This window comes from Gopherus evgoodei, chromosome 8, assembly GCF_007399415.2.
Source record: "Gopherus evgoodei ecotype Sinaloan lineage chromosome 8, rGopEvg1_v1.p, whole genome shotgun sequence".
NCBI lineage: Eukaryota > Metazoa > Chordata > Testudines > Testudinidae > Gopherus > Gopherus evgoodei.
The window spans coordinates 36,905,595-36,929,797 of NC_044329.1; the positions used below are offsets into that span (position 1 = coordinate 36,905,595).

The window sequence follows — 24,203 nt, forward strand, 5'->3', positions numbered from 1 at the left end:
TCCATTGCTGTGTGCATGTGACCAGCCTTCAGTTGGGCTTTGCCTGCAAAGCCTTTGCTGGCTGTCCCAGGTCTCTCTGAGAGCTGTGTGCACCCCATTAAGTTTCAAAGCTCCTGCGTGGCCCATCTGGGGGGTAGGGTCTTTCCATAACCAGCATCTCCCTTGTTCCCAATCTTACTCTCAGCTATGGGCTGGTACATCTCACTCAGTCTGGATTGTGCTTCTAAGGCACAGGCCTATGTTAGGAATGGTGCAGAGCTGCACCAACCTGTGAGGAGCACAATGTCTTGCCCCACTCCCTCGTCCACCTTGGGAGCACTCAGGGGCCACCATCTTTTAACTCAGTTCTGTCTCTGTGCCTGGCCAGCTCCATGCACCAGTTTGGTAGGGGATTGGCATCATTGGCCTGCCTCTGCCCTTCCCCCTTCAGCGTGATCTGCAGCCCCACAGGGTGACTAGAGCGGACCTCTGTGCTCCTCCAAACAGCAGGACTAACACTGTCCTTGTCCCTCACTCAGAGCATACACTGGAGGAGGGAAAGCCCCTCGCACACCCACATGGAGTGAAGGACCCTCTGGTCCCTGTTTCAAAGCAGATACAACCTAATCTCTGCACACTGCTATAATGTGGCTCTGAGAGGGATCTTTATGGGCTTGTATACACATGAAATGCTACAGCTGCAGCACTTCCATGTAGACCTACCTGCACCAACAGGAGGGGCACTCCCATCGGCGTAGATAATTCACCTTCCTGAGAGGCAGAAGAATCATTCCAGCAGCCTAGGGCCGTCTACACTCAGGTTAGGGTGTATAGCTGCCTTTCAGGGGGGTGGATTTTTCACACATCTGAGAGATGCAGCTATGGCGATGGAAGTTCCCAGTGCAGATCAGCCCTATGTGTCAGTTTTACCTGCCCACTTTCAGGTGATACCACCCTCTAACAGCTGGCACATTCCCTTTGCTCTCTGCATTGTTTCTTTAATTAAGATCACAATACCCAGTTGGGAAACTCCTCAGAATAGAACATAATCTGTCACTAAGAAGAGCATGAGAATGAAGGTGGTTTAATTTACGAGGATATGGAGAAAATGTAGCAAAAGGACACCTGGCACTTAAATAAGTGAATGGAGAACTGTTTCAGGCAAGCTGCTTACTTGTGCAGAGGGCTGAAAAAGAGCATTGTTCTGTCATTATCCCCCAACCAGTCCCAGAGAATCATGCACTGAGTGTACCGACAGGCTGTGCTCCACAAAACAGCCACCGAGAAGTGGAGAAAGTAGTGTGAGCAAATGCTAAGGCCTTATCAAGGCACCCGCTGTACAGTAAGGGCCGAACTGCAGCTGGCCCACTTCCATGCCCACAGAAGACAACAGCACAGCTCCCATTGGCTTCAGCTGCAGCAGGGTAGAGTTCCAGGCTGTTTCTTAAAAAGGGTTTTACAGACTCTGCTGCTGATTAACCAGGTTCCTGGGGAGCACGACGGGAGGGATGGGGAGCGGAACATACCCCACAGCATCAAGAAGTAAAGCACCTCAGCAAAAGAACCGAAAAGCGTAACTGCCCCAAATCAGCCTGGACACAGCGCCATTTCATCTTACTCTTGACTGTTTGCATCGTAGACCAGGACTGGCTGGCGAAGGGATTTGGATGGGAGATGGGGATTTTCACCTCTAGCTCACCAGTTTCTACCCAGCCCAAATTAGCATCCAATGGCTATTTGGTGACCTATGTGATAGGAGGTAGTAGGCATCAGTCTCGTTCCTAGTGGATGTGTGTCCACATAGGTATGTGTGTCCACTCTAGGCATCCTTGGTCCTGCCTCAGCTCCGGGGGCTGGAAACGGTCTCCTCTGAATGTTCCTTGAAGCCCTACGTTTCTAGGATTCCATAACCAAACCACCACTGCTCGGACTACTAGCCCCCTGGTCAGCAGAGAGGCCATGCAGGGAGTAGGAAAGAGACTGAATTCTACAGCTGGCCGAATTATTCATTGCAAATAAATTATCTACATAATTTAGCCCTTTTATCTGTTTGCAAATTGTTCACAAACAGACCCTGAACTTTGCCAAATGTATTTATTGTTCTTGCTGTGCATGTCAACTATCACCTTTTCACTGCTTGTTGTTTGTGGTATGTGATTGGTCAGCTACCTCACATGGCATTGCCTCTGCCCCCCTCCCTCCTGATGGGATGATTGAAGCTTTTTAAAGGAGGAGAATAATGAAAAATAAATGGCAAGTTGTTTGCACCATAATTTGCATGCCTGAGGTGGAGGGAGGATGGTGTAACTATAACAGTATCATTGTGGATTTTATAAATCTGACCCTGCACTCAGGAATATTGAGAGAAACACTTAATAAATCAAAAATAAATAAAATATTGGCTTCTCCTGAAGCTCTGAGGTAGGAATTGTTGGAGAAGCCGCAGCAGAATACAGAACAGGGTGCTGGGAAAGAAACAAATCAGCGAATGCAGATAAAGGGGAGCACTTGAACAAAGACTAACTGAAGGTGGCTCATGTCACTTTCCCAGCAGAGCATAACTTATCATTTTCTTGTCCCAGTCACATTATTAAGTTGATTGAGAAGCACTTCATGGACCCTGACACTGTGAAGATGAACTGTAACGCTAAGTGAGGTAGCTGTGCTGGTGGGAAGACTGGGGGTGCAAAATATCAGCTTGATATGACAAAGGTGGTACTTCGTGCAGCGTAAGGGCTGGGGGTGTCCATGAAATGTTGCAAAATTCTGTGGATTTTTTTCTCCCATAGTGTGTGGATTTATTAGGAAAATATAAATGGGACTCTGTGGAATTTTGAAGCAACCTGACTCAAAAGACATGGAAAATGCTTGTTTTTTTAAAGCAAATTATTTATGTACATTTTTTTAGTAGTTTTCAGTCAAATTGACTATTTATGTCACACACTTCCATCTTTTTAAGATCTTTCCCCACCTCTGACATCTTTCATTTTCAGTTTGTGATTGTCCAAACCTCTAGACTTTTCCTCTCCCATAATTCTATGCTGAGGGCCAAAACAAGGGTTAGAATATTCATTTATTGGCATCTTTAAATCTTGCAAGTTGATTCTTGAAAAAAATGATCTTTCATAATTTTGGTTCTGCAAAACAATTGATAGTTTCTGGTCCCACGTAATTTAGAAGCTGAGTACCAGGTCCTCACCCATGTTACAGACACTTTCTACAACACTGATAACTAGAGCTGGGTCAAAAAAATTGGTTTAAATTATTTTCTTGCCAAAAAAATGCAGATTCAGGTTGATCAAAACATTTAGCGCATCTGTATCAAATTCAATGAATTCGTTCAGATGAAAAAAATGCAAAAAAGGGAAAATGTTTTGTTTAGCAACAGACAGACTTTCCCTTAGAAACAACTTTTTTTTAAAGATTGCACCAAAGCAAAACAAAATATTTTGTTCAACCCAACACAAAATTCAATCAGCTTGTTTGGTTCCCAAAACATTTGTTTTTACATTTCATTTTAGGTCAACCTGAAACAAATGTTTTGTTTGTTTTTCAATCTTTCAGTCTGGCCACCAAACTGCAAAATTGGTTATTTGCACAAAACTGCCCTAACTGGGCAGCTGAGTAGTCCACTACAGGGGAGTCCTGACTTAGTGTGACCCTCCAACTCACAGCAGAGTGTGTGCCAGTACATGGCAGGTAATAGAGTGGCCTGGTGCCCAGTTTTTGACCAGAAAGTCTGGTCAAAAAGGGGCTCTGACAGTGTCCAGTCAGATCTACTGACCAGACACCCAATGTCTGGTTCCTGCAGGTAGGGGAGGCAGTGGGTCATCACCCTCTGCAGCCCCCACTCAGCCAGGGCCACCGCCACCTATCTGCATTGGGTGGCTGCAGCTCCCAGCCCCAGCTCCATAGGCGAGTCCCTTCTGACCCGGGTGGCGGGGTGGGAGGAGAAAAGCAGCGAATGACAGGAGGGAAGAGGCATGGACGGAATATGTGGCCTCAGGGGGGAGAAGGCAGGGTGGGGCCTCATGTTAAGAGGCAGAGCAGGGGTGGGTCTTTGTGGAAAAATAGGCAGAGCAGGGGTGAGGCCTCAGAGAGAAGAGGCAAGACAGGGGAGATTCCGGTACTCCTGTTGGAGTGTCTGGGTTTTAATTACCACCAAGTTGGCAATCCTAAAGGGTAAGAGAGCATGGGTGGTGCACTATTGTGCATTGGTGATCCCTAAGTGGTGCAATGGAGTCTAAGAATCTGATAGCCAACACCAAATTGAGCAACTCTAAGACTGCTCTAGCTTGTGCCAAGGAACTGAAGCACCCCATGGCTGTCCCCAAGACCACAGGAGTGCATGAATACAGCCACCTTTGACCTCTCCCCTCTCATGTACTCAGCCAAGCACAGTTCATCCATATCCAGTGATCAGGGTCCATCACCATGTTCCAGCCCAGCAGCTGATTATGTGCTGGGATCCTCTAGCTGAGGTTGGAGATTTGTCTGACCAACTGCAGGTGTTCTTAAGGACTCTGGAATTGAGTTTGAGGGGTTTTTTTACCTTTGGGGGAAGCTATAAGGCCCATTTCTAAGACTTTTCCTATTAGGATGATCTGGGGCTTGAACTTCCCACCCTCCCTTCCCTCAGGGTCAGAGGCTCTTCATTTTATTAGTCTTGTTGGGTCAATTATCTCTCTCTCTATATATATATATACACAGTGCTATAGTCCTTTTTAATTTATATGCCTATAGGCTGTGTGGCAAGGCACCTCCTCAGTCTCCCCAATCTCTGCTGCTTTCAGCTCTGGTGAGACAGGCTCAGGTAATGCGATCCTCTTTGGGACACAAGGGAAATTTGCTCCCTGTATCTCCACTAGTCCTGGTTAGTGAATTCTTACCCCCCTTGTGGGAGAAAGTATGGCCTCTTCTCCTGGAGGGTCTCACTGTTTTTCTACTCCTGGCAGCAGGGCTTCTTCACTCTCCTCACCTTCCTTCCACAGGGAAGGGTTTAAAAAGGTCTCAGGCAGCCCCAAGTTGGAATCAGCTGGTCCCAATTAACCTCAGGTAGCTCCCCCCCCAGCTGATTCTAATTTACTACCTTGGTAACCTTTCCCAGCTGAACCTGACTGACCTGCGGTTGCCTCTCAGTTGATAAGGAGGAGGGCCTTTTAACCTTCTGTTACTGATTCCTACCCCTCCCTTGCAGCTATCTGTCCTGAGTTTATCACAGCTGCAATATACCTGGGACCTGTCACACCTCTCTAAGATTTAATTTCAGGAGGTCTGTTTGCAGATTCAGGATGGCAGCACTGCCTGGAGCATAAGCAGTTTTTCTTTGCAACCAAAATGTGTAGATTTTTTTTTTTTACATTAAAGCCTAAATTATGCAAATGCTCTGCAAAGACTCAAAAAATCTGTGAAGTGGTCTGCCACAGATTAGAAATTCCAGGGCATGTATTTCCAGTAACCCAAGTCTAGATTTTTTTTTCCTAATGTTGAACTGTACTGAAATGTGGTTTTCCAGGCAAAAATTTCACTGCATTTTTCTCCCCAGGTGTTTGGTGGCTGGAAGGAGCACTCTGCTGATGACCCTGCTACAAAAGTTCAGTCAAAACCATGGGCCACTCTCACTTTCATATGGAAAATATCTGCACCATCTCAGGCATGAAGCCACTTCAGGAGAGGAATTAATTTCAGATGCCTACTGCCTCTTTTGCAGAGATAACATCCACAGAAAGAATCTCCTGTGTTTGTGGACCACTCTAAATAATTAAATATGTTCCAGTAAGGTGACTAAGGAGATAAAAAACACATGGTGGACAAGCAGAATGTTCCCAAGTCATATTTCCTTACTGTTGAATTTCAGAAGGGGAATATTGAAAAAGCTGATAGATAACACCATGCTGGTGCAGGAGCCAGAATCTGCTTTCCGGACTGCTAAGGGAAAATAATACAGCCCAGAAGAAGGTCTTAGAATACAAACATTGGATTTATTGCTAGTGATAAACAAGAACAAAGACTGTGTTTGAAACGAGGTTTCTACACATTTTTATCAACATTTTTTCACTGCATCGCCTGGTATGTTTTAGGGAGAGGTGGGCCCAATCCACAACGTTTACCATTCTAATGTCTTTGTGTGTTCCCATCTGGGGTTTTGATTCTGGTGCATTTTTTAATGTTGGGCAATTTTAATTTTTACATTTTAAGTGTCATAAACAGTCTGCTGTGATTCAAAAATATTTTAACAGGCTGCATAATGAAAGGACCAATGCCCTACAACTCCGTTTCTGTAGAGATGGGGGTGGATTTGGGGACAGGGACAGGACCATAACGTAGTGTAGAAAGGCTAAGAAATATGGATCAAACCATTTATTCCTCACCTCACCCTCACCTCCACCCCACCTTCCCTTTCTGAATTCTTCTCTGAACTTTTTATTTTCTCCCTCACCTGGAACCAGCTTTGTACATTTCTGCAGCTAATCAAACTGTCATTATAGTAGCATACAAGCACATTCTGAAAGTATCTGCTCTGTAGTCTAATCTTTTGCTATGCTGTAGTGGAAGTCAGTTTGTCTGTCAGTCACCAACCACCTACACTAAGAATGCCTCATTTTACAAGAAAAAATAAAATGTTCTGAGTTAAACTATCTGAAACTCAATGCATATGTATAAATTCAAATGTCACACTAGTTACTAGAGAGCTAGTGGTTGTGCCTCCAATTCTCCAGGGACTGTAAATGACAACTGGCCTGAAACCCAAAACGTGCCATATTCAGTCCCTGTTCAGTGTTTAAAAATCCCTGCTAGACCAAGGAACCAGTAGCAGATTTAATGTCCAGTATCTCTGAGGACATCCGGATCAGAAATGAAGGTGTTACAGTGTAGGAAACCTGGGGGTCCAGGAGTACAGGGCTTTCTTTTCAAGCTCTGGCAGGTGAGCAATGATATTTTGGACCTTAGAATTCACTTCATTCTGATCAGTGCTTTGCCCCCCCACCATACACATACACACACACACCCTTCAACCCCAGCACACTTTTAGCAGCCAAGAAGTTGAGACTCATTAGAGATGCAAACAAATGCATCATACCATCTGAAAACAAAAACTGCAGCTTTTAAATGGTATCATCTCTCTAGTATTTATGTCTATTTCTAGTGGTTCGTGAGGCTTTGGCTGCTAAAATCATGATGGGATTCAAGTTAGGAAAAATACTCCATGAGACAGCAATCACAATGTCCTAACTGTAAGATGTACTCTTTCATGACTAGGCTAGGACCACTTTGGCAAGACCAGTCCAAATGCTTTCAGACCAGCAAAGCTTTCCTCTGCACTGCTCCTGCACCAGTGATGTGAAGGGGGAAGGGTGGGAATCTTGTTCCTCTCCTTCCAAAGGGGATTTTCAGGGTGTCCAAACTGGCACCATTAAAGTCCAAAATGGCAACATGCCAGGAGCCAGAAGTTCACCTCACATGGGCATGTCATGGATGTAGTTCATAAACAATAAAATGTGTTCAGTCATAACATATTGATTCTGAGCCAGATTCACAGCTGATGAAAACGGGTATAGCGTCCCTGAGATGAAACAAGCTATGCCAATTTACACCAGCTAAGGATCTGGCCTGTAAAGTTAAGCAAGCTGCAGATGCAGAGAACTGTCAAGTAAGTTTCAATATGTATTTCACTCCATATAAAAATAAAAATAGGCCCAATTTGCCAAATTCAGATCTGGATTCAAGCTTTCCCAAAGCAGGAGGACATTCAAATTTAAGATTTTGGCTCAACTCATTGTTCAGATGTAGTTCCAAGCCACAACCCTTGGATCCAGCCACGGAGCTGAACTTTCTCAACGTTTGAGGGGTGTTTGGGTCCAGACTTGTGGTTGGGGCCAATCTATATCCTGTGACAAGACAGAGACTATTGTTACACTGCATTTCCAAACCTGATCCAGAATAAGGTTTGTGCTGCACAATAATCTTGTAAGGCATTTTATGGTTTCTCCCGCATTTTCTCCAGGGAATGCTAAGGCTAAAAGGGCCTGATATTATGAGGTGCTGAGCCCACATGATTCCAGCTGAAGTCAGTGGGAGCTGAAGCACTCCGTACCTCTGAAAATCAAGCCCATGATATATAAGGGCTACTGGTGCTTTGCTCACATGGAAAGATTTGAGCTCACTGGATCAAGCTTTTCACCGCAGGGTCATAAACATGGGGAAAACAAGCTCTTTGGCTGAATATCAGCTCTTTGCTTGTGATCCCTGCCAAAATAAGGAGTGCCAAAGCATGCAAAAATATGGTAGAAATAAACACACACAAAACTTAACCAAACTTTGTTGACTTTCCAAAATAGTTTGTAGTTTAGTCAGTTCAAGTACTTACTTGAAGCCAGACTTGTTGGCCTATCCCTGACTGAAACAGATCTGAGAAATTGCCATGTTTACTTCATGTTACAACGTAGCAGGGGCTGGACAGAAAGTTATGGAGACTTAGTCTTCTACAGAACTCGTGCACAGAGTTGATACAACACACTCAATAAAAGAGCAAACCTCCCACTCCCTGCTTTGCGGGTGGTCCTCAACTTTGAGACCACTTCAAAGGGGGAGGGCAGTTTAATCTCCAAGGCCTCTTCTGTTCTATGCCTGTCTGCTTAGACTGCGGACTGTCTTGGTTATTTCTGTGGTGCAGACTTCTGATGCTGGCCGTTAGACTGAGCCCCTCTACTCATGCTTCACATAGGCTACCAATGTGATAGTATTAGCTTTGGGTTACTGCTGGCCTTGTCTAGGTTTGAAACAGTGATCTAGTGATCTAGAGGTGAAAGACTCTCATGGCAGATTACCAGTCCCCTAAACCATGCACTTCCCCTCCACCCCCTCAAGGAAATTCCATGTCGATTGTTGACTTTCTATGGCTCCTTGAGCTTTTTGTAGGTCCTAATATAAAAAGGAACACAGTAAACACAACACTTGATTCCCTTTCACTGACGCCCAAGAAGCCCCTTTATAAACCAAGTTTGGTGTAGCGCTAGAGTTCTAAATGCCACATGGGAGACTCACTCACAAGCCTCATTCTTTAGCCTACTGGGCTGTGGGAGGGACGAGAAGGCCCCTAAGGGAGAGAGAGAGGTGGGAGGGCTTTGAGTCACTCTTAGGGTGATCAGATGTCCCAATTTTGTAGCGACAGTCCCGATTTTTGGGTCTTTTTCTCACATAGGCACCTGTTACCCCCCACTCCCGTCCCAATTTTTGACACTTGCTATCGGGTCAGCCTAGTCACCCATCAGGGTCCCCTCTGGTTGAAAAGTGAGAGTGAGATTTGCATGCTCCAAGGAAGGCCTCATCCATTCTTAACTGGGAGGATGGTGACTCTGACGCTGAATCTTGACCTAGGTTGGGGAGAGTTGCACAGGCAAATGCAGATCCCACTCTTCCCTGCAGCCGTGAGGGAAGGGGGAAGAGAGAAAACATCTTTTCAAACTTCTAGCATAAACATATCCTTAAAGGAAGTTTCAGTAGAAGTGACCTATGGTACTTGGGGATAAGCAGGGCCCTACCAAATTCACAGTCCTTTCTGGTCAAATTCACAGCCACAGGATTTGAAAATTAGTCAATTTCACGTTTTCAAAGGTTTACACCTAAAATTTCATAGTGTTGTAACCCTGGGGGTCCCAACCCAAAGGGAGGTGGAGGGTGGGGTCACGGGATTGCCACCCTCACTTTTGGAACTTCCTGCAGCTGCAAGAGTATCCCAGAGGTGGGTCTGATCTCCCTCCTTCTGCTGGGAGTGCCCCATCTGGGGGCTCCTAGCTGCTAGTCTCCGCTGAGCTGGAGAGGGATAGGACTTGCTCTTCTCCTGCATAGCTGCTTTCAGGGGGAATCAGACCCACCTCTGGGTACCTCTCCCTTCTTCAGGAAGCTCTGCAGCTGTGAGGGGGAAGAGCTAGTCCCGTTCCTTCCCAGCCTGGGGACTAGCAGCTGGAGCCAGCGGAATGGTAGAAGCCCCTGGCTGAAGAATCCCAGCCCTGCCTCTCTCTCTTCCATCCAATAGCTAGATTTCACAGGGGAGGGCTTATTTTATGCTCTGTGTCACATTTTTCACAGCTGTGAATTTGGTAGGGCCCTAGGGATAAGGCAACGCCATCAAAAAACACCTTTTTGCTAAATCTGCACAGCTTAACCAGCACAATCGCCAGGGAACCTTCCAAGAGACATCACTCCTGCAATCGCACAACCATCCCCGATTCCATTCCAGGCTACTTGTGTGTTGAAACAAGCACGACCCTCACTCACTTGCAAGACAGCTGATTGATCCCTTCGATGTAGTAGCACACCCCACCGTTGACGCAATAGGATTTGGCTGTTTCGTTGCATTTTCTGGCGTGTCCTGACCAGGAGGAGAGTGTGGTCGCTACTGCAAGAAAGACACAAGAGGATATACTGTTACTTCCTTTGCCTTGCAAGTCTGCTCCCTTAAGTGGGTTTCAGTTTATTTGGTTGCCTGAGCAGACGCCCCAGGAGCAACAATCCTCAAGCTGTGGCTTTATACTAGGGGTCAGTAACCTTTCAGAAGCGAGTGTGCCAAGTCTTCATTCATTCACTCTAAATTAAGGTTTCGCGTGCCAGTCACACATTTTAACGTTCTTAGAAGGTCTCTTTCTATAAGTCTATAATATATAACTAAACTATTGTTGTATGTAAAGTAAATAAGGTTTTTAAAATGTTTAAGAAACTTCATTTAAAATTAAATTAAAATGCAGAGTCCCCACAACCGGTGGCCAGGACCCGGGCAGTGTGAATGACATTGAAAATCAGCTCGCATGCCGCCTTTAGCACACGTGCCATAGGTTGCCTACCCCTGCTTTAGACTTACATGCAGCTCTCGTGGAGTCTGTGAGGTTTGAGTGACACTCTTCAAGCTCCAATCACAGCATTACCTCTTGCATACAAAGTGTGAGGGGATAGGGTGAGAGTTCTGTGCAAACATCCCTTCCAGCAGCCAGGAATCAGAGACGAGGAGTAAGAAAAAAAATTGTTTCCTCACTCCCCATCAACCCAGGAGGGCAAATGAGATGAAGAAACACACACACACCCTCATGTTCAATCTTTCACCCTCATCAGGAGGTCACAGATGAAGAACAGAAAGAGAATGTGTTGCATTGAGTTACAGAGTCGCAAAGTAGCTGTGATATGATGCTGATGCCCTGAGTGGCTATATGTGCACTGGATCAGTATCCAATCACAATGGAGTGTGTGGGATGACACAGTCATCATGTGGTGGCTCTCTGTGATTCCATAACAAAGTAGTTCTCCATGGCCTAGAAACAGACGTCCACCATTTGTTCCCAGAAAAGGAGCAGCACAGTGGCAGTACAAGTCTACAGATCTACCTGAACTCTGCCCTGGAGGGGCAGCCTCTATTGATGGAACGATAATCAGTATTCATGGTCATTCAGCTTTGGCTTCTCTAATGAGACTACCAAAAAAGGTAGTGTTGATGCTTTCTGAGTTGGGGATACTTGTCCCAGCTGGGAATTCCCATACGGAAAAGTCCTCTAAAATTAAAGAAAGTTGAATCCAACAGTGTTCTAGAGTAACTTAGTGAGATTCTCCTAGAAATAACTGCAAAACCCTACAGAATGTAGTAGAGAATATAGTATTTCTTGTTGCCTTTTTAACTGTCCTAAAGAATTCTACAGAGGAACTAAATTGTCTGTTGATTTCTAGAGATAGTGAAAAAACTCACCAAATGGTTATTGTTGTCTGTTACATTTTATAGCACTTTGCATAAGGGCTGAACTGGAACCTCCAACTCTTTTCCAAGCAGCCATCAGGTGATAACTAATCCCATGGGCTGGACTGAAGTCAGCGACTCATGTAGTAGAAAGAGAGCCTGAAGCATGGACCTGAGGCCTGAACCAAAGTCAGCAAAAGTTATGCTGTGAACAACAGTCAGGCCCTGTCAAAAGCAGCTGCTTGCCTGCAAGTCAGTGTCCGGTACACGAACTCAGCAATGGTATTGCTAGCTTTGCTAAAACACACTGAATATGTAAACACATTCCAGCAGGCCAGCACAAGAACACCCCAACCTAGCACACAATAAAATGGTTTGACAAAAGAGATGAATAGTGATATTTTGTCTGAATCAGCAGCAGTAAAAGTAGAAAGACAGGTGATGAATAGGAATGTTGTCTGAAACATCAGGAGGAAAGAACAAGGGGAGGTAACAAACATGTCATGAAACACACAAGGTGATATGTAAATTATTTAATCCCAGACTGTTTGTCTCAGTCTATAAATGTTGGGCTACCTTGCTTTAAGCTTTCGTCTGGAAAATCCCCTCACTGAGCTGTCCATTGTCACGGGCATACATGTGTTAGTGTGACCTGTAACCATTGAGCCAGGGCATTAGCAGGAGCGCCAGCAGCCTTTTTGGTGCCGTAGGCGGTGGAAGGTCCCACCCCCGAAATGGCGCCCCCAGAGGCGGTGGAAGGTCCCGCCCCCAAAATACCACCAATGACTGCGGTGACCGAACATCCGGCCGCTGCGGTCGCCGCCCCCCAAATTTTAGTGCCCTAGGAGACTGCCTAGGTCGCCTAATCGGTTGTGTCAGCCCTGGGCATTAGCAATAAACCTGGCCAGGTGCCTTCACTATTAAACCAAGTCCTGTGATCTCATTGGTCAGTTGATTGGTGCCTGCTGTACGGGCTATCTGGCCAGAGCTGGTGCACATGCAGAAAGAACACATGCATGGAGCCAAACATCTGATAATAACCCGATGGCAAAATACCTCATAATCCTACTTCCCGACTTCACCCCAGGAGATATGAGGTGACCAATACAACAGCTGGGAGTTGAAGAAAGTTGAATAAACAGCGGACTCCCAAAATCCTGTCATTTTGGTGATCTCCTGAAGTAAGTGGGACGTTTTCACAAATGCAAGCCTAGCACAAGAACAACTTACATGGTTTGTTCTGCAACTCTTACTTCTACAAGGACCCCTGCTGGTGGATTCGGCTTTGTATGGAGTCTCTCTCTCTCTCTCTCTCTCTCTGTGCTCATTAAGCTGATCAGATCCACCGCCTCAGTCACCTGTGACCCAGACTGTTACCCTCACATTTTACTTTCTCAATTATATATAATGAAGTGGTGCATTTTGACACCCAGTGTTTGCTATTTGCTTATGTCATAAACAGATAAGTAAGAGTTAATAGAACAGAAGTACTTCATATCTATTTTGCCTGGAAAGGGTTAACAAGATCAGTGAGCCTGGCTGTCACCTGACCAGAGGACCAATCAGGGGACAGGATACTTTCAAATCTTGAGGGAGGGAAGTTTGTGTGTGTGCTGTTAGATTTTGGTTGTTGTTCACTTTGGGGGCTCAGAGGAACCAGACATGCAACCAGGTTTCTCTCCAATCTCTTCGATACAGGCTCTTATATGTCCAGAATAGTGAGTACTAGGTAGATAAAGTGAATTAGGCTTATGTTTGTTTTCTTTATTTGCAAATGTGTATTTGGCTGGAAGGAGTTCAAATTTGTATTTTGCTGAAAGGGTTTTAATTTGTACTTGTATACTTAGGCTGGGAGGGTATTCCCAGTGTCTATAGCTGAAAGACCCTTTAACATATTCCATCTTAAATTTACAAAGATAATTTTTACTGTTTTTCTTTCTTTAATTAAAAGCTTTTCTTGTTTAAGAACCAGATTGTTTTTTTTTATTCTAGTGTGAGATCCCAGGGGACGGGGTCTGGATTCACCAGGGAATTGGTGGGGAGAAAGGAGGGAAGAGGGAGAGAAAGGTTAATTTCTCTCTGTGTTAGGATTACTTTCTCTCTCAGGGAGAGTCTGGGAGGGGAAGAGAGAAGGAGGGTGGGAAGGTGAATTTTCCTCTCTGTTTTAAGATTCAAGGAGTTTGAATCACAGTGATCTTCCAGGGTAACCCAGGGAGCGGAAGCCTGAGAGAGGCAATGGTGAGGGAAAGGGTTTACTTTCCTTGTGTTAAGATCCAGAGGGACTGGGTCTTGGGGGTCCCCGGGCAAGGTTTTGGGGGGACCAGAGTGTACCAGGCACTGGAATTCCTGGTTGGTGGCAGTGCTACAAGTACTAAGCTGGTAATTGAGCTTAGAGGAATTCATGCTGGTACCCCATCTTTTGTACGCTAAGGTTCAGAGTAGGGAAATATACCATGACAGCTTAGGCAACACGAATCATTTCATTGTGAGCTGTGCTGAGCAGTGCCACAGCACTGCTTGGGCTATGCTCTCAGCAATGCTATTTCTACACCGCACATCTCATAAGGGCTGCTTTTCAAGTTGGCTTTCTTCAACTTTTTCTTAACAATACCTGTATGTTTTCCAGCAGACAGCTCCAAGCATCCCAAAGGTGGTTTTGTGTGTATGTTTGGTTTTTTGTTTGGTTGGTTTGTTTTTGTTTGTTTGTTTACTATACAGAGGAATCATGTAACTAAGAAGAGAAATGCAGTCAACTCTAGGGTGCAACATAGCAGTTCTTTAACAGCATATAGTAGAAGCAAGCAGTTTAGAACAGAGAGCAACGAGCATATAAATTAAACAAGGAATGGTTCTAAGGGAGGCAGAATGTTATCAGCTATGACTCTGGGATTAACCCTGCTCTTGAAAAAAATGCCAAGGGATCTTTAGTGACTATGACAGATTTTCCAAGGTGCTTTGGGGAATTTGATGCCCCATTCTCATTAAAATCAATGAGAATTGTGTGTCCAAATCACTTTGGAATTTTTAAAGTCATCACTATACATTTTATGTCACATCTAGGAGAGGTCTCCTGTGGCAGCACAGCACCCCTAGCCCAAAGAAGGGACATTGGTTCAGTTCTGACGCAGAAGAAAGATTTCCATCTACCCAAGACACAAATGGAAAAGCTCAGACATCTCCTTTCAAACTAAAACTAGAGCAGCTGAGTCAGGTCTGAGCAGCCTTCTCCCAAAACCTTGGTACAAACCGACAATACAAAGGCAGAACAAGGCCATCAGTCTGCACAACCAAGTCATTTGTCAATTATTAGCAAGCAGCTCCATGGCACTCTTTTGGCAAAGTCAGACATCATAAATCATACAAGGAAACTATATGCTCTGGAGTAAGCGTTCCATAGTAAACAAAGAAGGTGAAGAACAGAGAGAGGAAAATAATAATGGAGCACAGAATCCATCTCCACCTACAGTAGAAAGCACATATATCACTCAATATAAAAAGGCAGAGTTTATATAGATATAGATATAGATATAGCATTAAGGAAGGGTCAAAAGATATGGAAAATTCAGATAGTGCCCTTAGAATAGGGCACAACATGGACTCTAACATGGATTCCATGTGATATTAATCTGATTTTAAATATACATTGTTCTTTAAACAAAATGAAACAGAAATAAAATATATCTTTTAATGACTGGTTAAAAGTTGCATATTGTGAAATTAAGAAGCAAATCTTTTAGTAGAGCTATTCCTGCCTTAAAAATGCATGATTAGGTAGTTTTTCTAACACAGCCTTGTTATTTTTTAAAAAATCATGTTTTATGTTTGCATTATGCTAAAGATCCCAATAAAACTGATATACACACAGTGCTATTCACTGGCATCGCTTCATCTATCTCTGAAATTCAGCCACTGCTGGAGTAAAATGTAGCATCTGTTCAGCAGCACACACTACAGTACAAAACAGTTAACTGAGTTGTCAGTGTGAAGAATAACTTAGCCAACTGAAAATGTAGGGGGAATTTAGGTTGGTAGGGTATCTCCTTCTTAAATGAGGATCGCATTTCTGTCACATTCTGGCCTGGCAGGATAATTCACAGATTTACAAGCAAATACATTTGTATTTATATCTCCAGTCATCTTGGGCCATTTGATGAGTGGTTATGTAAAACTATTGAAGTCAAAGGGAGTTTTGCCACTAGTATCAGCGACAGTTGAAACACGTCCCAAGTGCAGAAATTAGATTATTTGTAGCCATGAATGTTACATTCTTTTTCTAACTCTGTTCTGAACACCTCACAATTATACCAGATGATCCAGAATGGAAATTTCAGAACCATTCCACTTCAATGGACCATACAGCACAATACAACTTTCAGGCCTGATTCCCCAGGGGCAGAGCACCCCTAACTCCCCTTGATTCACTTCACAGGATAAAGCCCTTATTTGGTACCCGGTACAACCCTCTTTATCCAAAATGCTTTGTGAGACATCAAAAATATTGAGATAACTGGAAGTTTGAATAATGGAGGGAACAATTTATGGCAGTAGTGGCTGTAATTCAGGTGGTAGGATGCTTCATTTAAAATAAGGGGATAGGAGAAGGTTTACACAGCAGCACCACTCACATATGAGCTGCGTCCCAAAATGCTCCATGGAGTCGTGATGTCAATTACGGAAAAAAGTGGTGAAATGAAAGCATGAAGAATCAATACCAGTGAATGCCTTCGCCAGCAGGCAGGTGAGATCTGAACGCACGCATGCAGAATGGACACAAAGCACCACTTCGAGCCGACTGACAGCAGTAGTATATCTGATTTAAAGCAATGCAGGCAGCACCCGCCCCATCTGCCCCAAGAAACCTCCATTTAGATACAAAGCCAGCAATGAAAGGAGAGGGAAATGAAGAGGTGGCAGGGCCTCAGGGATGAAGGATGTATTTTCAAATGAGATTTGGAAAGAGCTAGAGACCAGCTTTTACCAGTGCTATTATTTGCCCCGTCAATAAGAACAACATCAAATATAAATATTCAGGGTTTAATTTTAAAAAACTAACATTATATAGCAAACAGAACATTGTTGCTGGAGCTGGCTGGGAAATTTTCAATTTAATAATTAGAATGACAAATGGTTACAAAGAAAAAAACCTTGAAATGGAAACGCAGAAAACATTTTAATTCACCTAGGTTTTGGTTCATGAATTTTTTTGAGATTTCAGCTTTTCATCCCAATTGGGGATGGTAAACTCTCAAAAGCATTTGTGGGCTGGGAAACCATTTCCTGCCCAGCTCAAATTGTGGTATTTTGGACATATATGAACAGAGCTCTATTTATTGAATTATCTAGGAATCCAAATACACTACATTCAGGAGTAGCAGAAGAGAATAATCAAAAATTGTCTCTCCTCTAAAGTAAGAATACTGATTAGAAAGGAGTGATTTTTAATGGGGGGAGGGGCTAGTAGTAAATTAGCCCAAAAATATGCACTTTAGGGGGCACTGAAACTATTTGCAAATTTGGATCAAACTTGACAAATAGTTTTGGTTACCAAAAAAAAAGAAAAAAATATCAAAATGTCCCATTTTGAAAATATTAAAATGAACCATTTTAAAAATGTCATTTTGAAACATTTGAGAATGAAATGTCAGTTCGAATCAACATTCAAAATATTTCATTTTGACCCTTTTTTTCCTTCAATTTTTCATTTCCTTGAGGAGAAAAAAAAATCAGTTTTGGTTAGATACAGATCAATTATTTTTTCAGAATTTTTGGTTTGGCCCCCGAATTGAAAAATCGATTGTTTGCTTGCTCTCATATTGACTTAAGCATGGTACTACCAGCTTCCCCTTGCACAAACTACATGCTTGAAAAAGTAGCTAACAATTGTGCAAGAAAAAGAATGGTTGCTTAACCTACAGTAACTGATTATTTGAGATGTTCAAATACCTCACACCCTCTGCACAGGAATTTGACAGAGAAAAAGCTTCCAATGTCCCCTAGGGGTCACACATGCACTCTGCGTGCTCTCAAGCTTCTCCTCCTGAAAGCATAAAGGGCAGGGCAACCTCAACCGCCAGCCACATCCTTCATCACCCAAAGCCTCAGTGATAAGACTTCGAGCTGTGGGGATAGAGGGTGGGTCATGGGATCCAATGCCCAAGGATCACAGTTACTGTAAGTCAAGTAACTGCTCTTTCTTCTACGAGTTCCTGTCCACGTGGATTCCGCTCATGGTGATTGGCAAGCCGTTCAACTCTTTGGAGGAGGGAGATACGGAATTTCTCTGAACAAAGGTTGAAGGACTGGCTCTTCCAACTTGAGCATTAACTCTTGAGAAAGCCTCCAATGAGTAATACCTAGTAAATGCATGAACTGGAAACCATGTAGCTGCCCTATGTGTTTCCATCAGCGGAGCCCTACTGCAGCATGCTGTTGAAGGAAAATGAGCCAAGATGTTCAAAAGAAGTTTCAGTTTACTGACCTCATAGTCAGTTCTAATACAGCTCACAACAGTTCTAATACAACCTCTCTCGACAGTCTTTCAGTCAAGAGAGGGTTGCCAATAGTTCTGCTACCATAGCCTACAAACAACCTAAGGGTCTTTCTAAATGGTCTCATTGTATTTAGGTAGCATAAGAGGGCTTTTCTCCTCCAGAATCAAAACTTCATATTCTGCATGTCAGATGCCTGAGGTCTAGGAAAGAAAAACAGTAATTGAATATATAGGTTAATATGAAAGTCCGACACCACCTTTGGTATGAATTTAGGGAGAGGTCTTAATTTGACTCCATCAGTATGAAAAACAGTGTACCAGGGTAGGGGTGGAAGGAGGTGATGAGAGCTTGGATTTTGCTAACTGCAGGCAGAAGTAATAGCCACTAAAAAGCAGCTTTCATAGTTAAGTGTTGACTAGAAAAAGGTGATAATGGTTCAAAAGGCGGTTCCATTAGAGCCGAAAGCACTGAATTCAAGTCTCATCAGGGAGGTATATTTCTAGCTGGGGGAAACGGGAGATTCAAACCTTTTAGGAATCTGACAACTGTTAGATGAGAAAGGGCAGACAAACCTGTAATTGGTGGGTGACAAGCCAAAAATGCTAAATGTATATTAATGGAACTTAAAGACAAACTAAACTGTTTTAAATAAAAAGTAATCCAGAATGAGTGGAACAGAAGAACAGGCAGGAACACATCCTCTTGTCTTCACACCAGCTGAAAAACTCTTTCATTTTGCCATGTATGTTTTTTCTAGTAGAAAGTTTACTATTCGGCAAAAAGACTGTTTGTACCTACAATGAATGTTCCTTATACCTGGCTATTAACCAAAAACTTTCCACACTGTCAAGTCCAAAGAACATAATAATGGCCATACCAGGTCAAACCAAGAGTCCATTTAGCCCAGTATCTGTCTACTGATAGTGGCCAATGCCAGGTGCCCCAGAGGGAGTGAACCTAACAGGCAATGATCAAGTGATCTCTCTCCTGCCATCCATCTCCATACTCTGACAAACAGAGGCTAGGAACATCATTCCTTACCCATCCTGGCTAATAGCCATTTATGGACTTAACCACCATGAAATTATCCAGTTCTCTTTTAAATGCTGTTATAGTCCTAGCCTTCACAACCTCCTCAGGTAAAGAGTTCCACAAGTTGACTGCACTGCATGAAGAAGAGCTTCCTTTTATTTGTTTTAAACCTGCTGCCTATTAATTTCATTTGATGACCCCTAGAGAACTGGAAGGGACCTCAGAAGGTCATTGAGTCCAGCCCCCTGCCTTCACTAGCAGGACCAAGTACTGATTTTTGCCCCAGATCCCTAAGTGGCCCCCTCAAGGATTGAACTCACAACCCTGGGTTTAGCAGGCCAATGCTCAAACCACTGAGCTATCTTGCCCCCTTAAAGATACAGGGTCCAGAGGAAGCACAGACACTAGCCTGCCCTAGTAGATGAAGCGCTACAATATTGATGTGATACTAAATGCACCATTTCCACAGCATTATGGCTTCTTGATAAAGAGGGTCTGATCTTGCCTGCCCTTGTTTGTTTAATATTAGACAATCACTGTGCAATTGCCTTGAACTGACAGACCCTGTAGTAGTGGAAGGGAAGACCTGAATGCTAAGCAAATCACTCTTCGCTCCAGTACATTTATATGATTCAAGGAATCCTTTATAGAAAAAAACACTCTGCATTTGAAATTGATCTAGATGAGCACCCCACCCCTATTGAGATAAATTGGTGATGGGAATTTTGGCAGGATTTAGAGTCTGAAATAGAGTTCCCAGGCCATATTGCTTGTGTTCAAGGACTCTATGGACTGGTTGTGCTATCTTTATTCTTATCACTATAAGTGTTTGGACACGCGGCCAAAACATCCATTTGATCCAGGACAGCAGAGATCTCATTCTGAGCCTGGAGAAAGGGGTTACATAAGTACAAGAGGCCATGTTGCCTAATAGTTTTAGGAAGACTCTTACATGGTTCTGAGGATGAGTCCTCAGATCTGAAATTAACTGGCAGATTATTGGAAATATGTCTGGAATGGTGTGGAATTCTATAATATAACCCTCCTGGATGACCTGGAGAACCCGCTGGTCCATGGTTATTCCAGCTCAATCCTTTAAAAAAAGAGGGGGGAGGAGTGAAGGGGGAATAAATTCAAGTAGATTGTATATGTATCCTCAACCATAGCATCAAAAGTGCTTCTTTTGAGGATGAGCAGATGGGGCCAAGATATTAAATGGATCAAACAATTTCCTCTTCTGGAATCTTGATCTCTGTCTTCCTTGATCAAAAGGTCTCTGATGGAAGAAACAGGTCAAAGTGGCAGGTTGAGAACTCTGTTTGGTAGAAGCTTGAGGTCTATACTGCTTTCTTCTGAAGGACAGAGTGTAGAGACCAAACAATCTTAACGTGGCTCTGAGGCCTGGTCTACACTGGGGGGGTGGGAGGAGTTGATGTAAGATACGCAACTTCTGCTATGGGAATAGCGTAGCTGAAGTCGATGTATCTTATTTCGACTTATCTCCTGTCCTCACAGTGCGAGATCGATGGCCGCAGCTCCCCTGGCAACTCCACTTCCGCTGCTCGCCCTGGTGGAATTCCGGAGTCGACGGGCACATGTTCGGGGATCGATATATCACATCTAGACAAGACACAATACACTGATCCCTCATAGATCCATCGCTACCCACCGATCCGGCGGGTAGTCTGGACGTATCCTTAATCCTTTAGAGAATGCAATGTGTCATCCGTCTTAGCACTAAAAAGATCTTGACCATTGAAAGGGAGGTCCAGAGGTACGCCCCGGTACAGCATACAGGTAAGAGTTGGTATGCTGTACCAGGGAGGATAGGCTTCCCTGGGCAGCAATTTAAAGGGCCCAGGGCTTCTGCCACAGCTACTGTCCCATGCCCTTTAAATTACCACCAGAACCCTGGGGTAGCAGTGGCATGGCTCTGGTGGCCAGGGCTTTAGAGCTGGGCTCCAGCTCCAGGCAAAAACCTGCAGCTCCACTGCTCAGGGCTGCTCCATGCTCCAGCTCCAGGCTCCACTCCAAAGCCCCGCCAGCCGCTATTTAAAGGATCTGGGGATGCGACAGCCGCTACCATCCCAGCCCTTAAAATAGTCCCCGGAGCCCCACCGCCACTACCCCAGGGCTCCGGAGACAATTTAAAGGGCCTGGGGGGGTAGCAGCAGCCGGATCCCTGGGCCCTTTAAATCACTGCCTAAGCCCCCGGCTGCCACTGCTACCTCAGGGTTCCGGCAGCTGGTCTCAGGTGGCGATTTATAGGGCCCGGGGCTACCCCTGCCACTACCCTCTGGGATCCTTTAATTCACCACCCAAGCCCCACTGCTGGAGCCCTGGGGTAGCACTGGTGGGGCTCTGGCGGTGATTTAAAGGGCATGGGGCTCCTGGCTGCTGCTACTGCAGCAGAGCCCTGGGGCCTTTAAAGCTCCACCAGAGGCTGGGGCCCCGGGGCAGCAGCATCAGCCAGGAGCCCCTTGTGATGGTGATTTAAAATGCGCGGGACTCTGCTGCAGTAGTGGCAGCTGGAGCCCCAGGCCCTTTAAATCACCTCTGGGGCTCCCAGCCGCCTCTGTAACTAGTAGCTCTGAGGGTGATTTAAAGGCCCTGGGGCCCCCAGCTGCTGCTACCACAGCCCCAGCCCCTTTAAATCCTGATTTAAAGTGCCTGGGGATTTAAAGGTCCCACCTCTTCCACTAGAGGCCACGCCCCTCCTAAGGATTCTGGAGAACCAGTAAGTCCTTTAAGTTACATTCACTCTGGGGAGGTCCCACTGGTATAGTCTGGCCCTCCCTAGGCAGGCCCAATACTGAAAGCCAATAGTCTCTTCTCATGACGACAGATCCAGTTGCCATAAATCACATCCACTGAGTCCAAAGCTACTTGCAGAGATTTTTTGCAAACAACATTCCTTCAGAGCAGATTAGGGTGACCAGATGTCCCAATTTTACAGGGACAGTCCCAATTTTTGGGTCTTTTTCTTAAATAGGCTTCTATTACCTCCCACCCTCTGTCACAATTTTTCACATTTGCTGTCTGGTCATCCTAGAGCAGATGGAAGTAAATTCTTCTAACGCTGAGGGGAGTTTATCATAAAAATCTGTGATTCTGCCCCATTGCATGTTGGTATACGTAGCCAGCATTGCCTGATACAGTAATTCTAGACACTGACCTGAAAGGAATTGAATAAATCTTGTCCCTCAAATGACCTTAGCTTGCTGAGGCAAGGTCCTTTCAGATCTGAAAGATCTCTTTGAACCCTTAAAACTCTGTTTTTCCCCAATCTCTGGTGCATTTGAGGAACCGAGGTTATTCCCTGTTCTTTCAGAATCTCTTTGAAGTTGCTCTCATGGATATTTCCATGAGGAAAATCTTGAGGACACTTTGGACTCCAGTGTGCGTTTCTCAAATGCCTAACAAACTCATACAGACATTATATGTCTCTCCCTGAATATTTACCCTTCTGTTCAACAAATGAGATTTAAAACCTATTGAGCATGACCAAGACATAACAGCCCCAAAAGTCCTCCACCACTACTACCTACCTTTTTTTTCTTTTTGCCAGCAGGCCATAAAACAAAAAAAATCTAATGAAGTGAAAGCTAGCTGTCCATCCATCCTACACTATAGCTATCTAACTAAGAGGGACACAGGGAAGTTCCAACACGCTGTTGAAACTGGCTGGCAGTTGGGGTCTCCCTGCTCTTAAGAAGGAGTGCACAAGAGCATGCTGGTCAAATGTGCAACCCCCAGGGGAAGCTGCTAAAGAAAAACCTCCCACATGCAGCACAGAAGGTGCGAGCACACCCATGAGTGGGATCCGCATGCACAGGAACTTGAGAAAGAACATTACAGTTCCTATATCAGATGTGATTTAACCCTATGACCACTGATTTTCAGCATGCTGCTAACCAAATTAATGCTTAGGAGGTCTTAGAGATACTACACCTGTAGTCTCCAAAGGGTTAATTAATGCAGTTTGGACTATATATTGCATTTTATCTTTATGAACCACAGCTACTGTTTATCAGAGCAAGGGAACTGTGCCAGTTAAGACCTGCTTTCCACCACTTTTTTTTGTTTTAAATAACATTGAATGCTGGGTTCATAGAGTACAAACACTTCACTCTCTCAATATTTAGACATTAGGTTTGACAGATGGATTCAGCTGGTTTGAGAGTGTATACAAATCACTTGCTCTGTATATGCCTAATGTACTTACTGATAAAACACAGAATCTGAGGTTCCTTTCAAACTAGTTTGCCCAACCCTCCATCAGAGATGAAGTACAGTGAGGTCTCTGGGCCAAATTATCCTCTTACACTGGTGTAATTCTGGATTAACTCACGGATGTCCATGAAGTGACAACAAATTTATACTGATGTAGCAGAGCATGGGTTTCTACGCTGATATATGCCATCTTCTCAGTCTAAGGCTGTCTTATAACTGGCACTGCAATACTGTCAAAAGGGTATTGCTTTAATGTCTGAACTGATCCTTAACATTGGGGTTTTGCTATTTGAAGTATTCTGAATGTTTCTGATCCTCTTAAATCAAACCATGCGAGTCAGAGCAGATTGCACTAAGCTGACAGTTGATGGGGATGATTTCCGATTATGGAAGTATTCTGTGCCTGCATTTTTATTGATCTGGGTATATCCCAACATTTAGATCATTAGTAAAATGTTGCTCACTGAAATGACCTCATCTTGTTTGCGAAAGGGTCTTGAGGGCACACCAGAGGGACAACCAGGTTTATTAAGTACGCACCAGTGCAACACAGGCTACGCCTGCACAATGAGCTAGGGCCCTGATGCTGCTGCCCTTGCACACATACTCGTGGAAGCTCAATGAGAGCTAGCACGAGCATAAATAGTAGTGAAGGTGCAGTAGCACAGGCAGTGGCACCAGACGCGCAGCTGAGCCATGCTGCATATGCACCATGGTTTTCAGGTGCATTTGTATTTGGCCCGGCTCAG

The 24,203-nt window shown here is 44.4% G+C and overlaps 1 protein-coding gene across 1 annotated transcript in view; it reads right to left on the reverse strand.

Moving 5' to 3' along the window:
• Window positions 1–24,203, reverse strand: part of NRG2 (neuregulin 2) — a 314,981-nt gene that overhangs the window by 66,965 nt on the left and 223,813 nt on the right. The window contains 1 exon segment of the mRNA XM_030573771.1: window positions 10,258–10,375. Coding sequence (XP_030429631.1) covers window positions 10,258–10,375 — 118 coding nt within the window.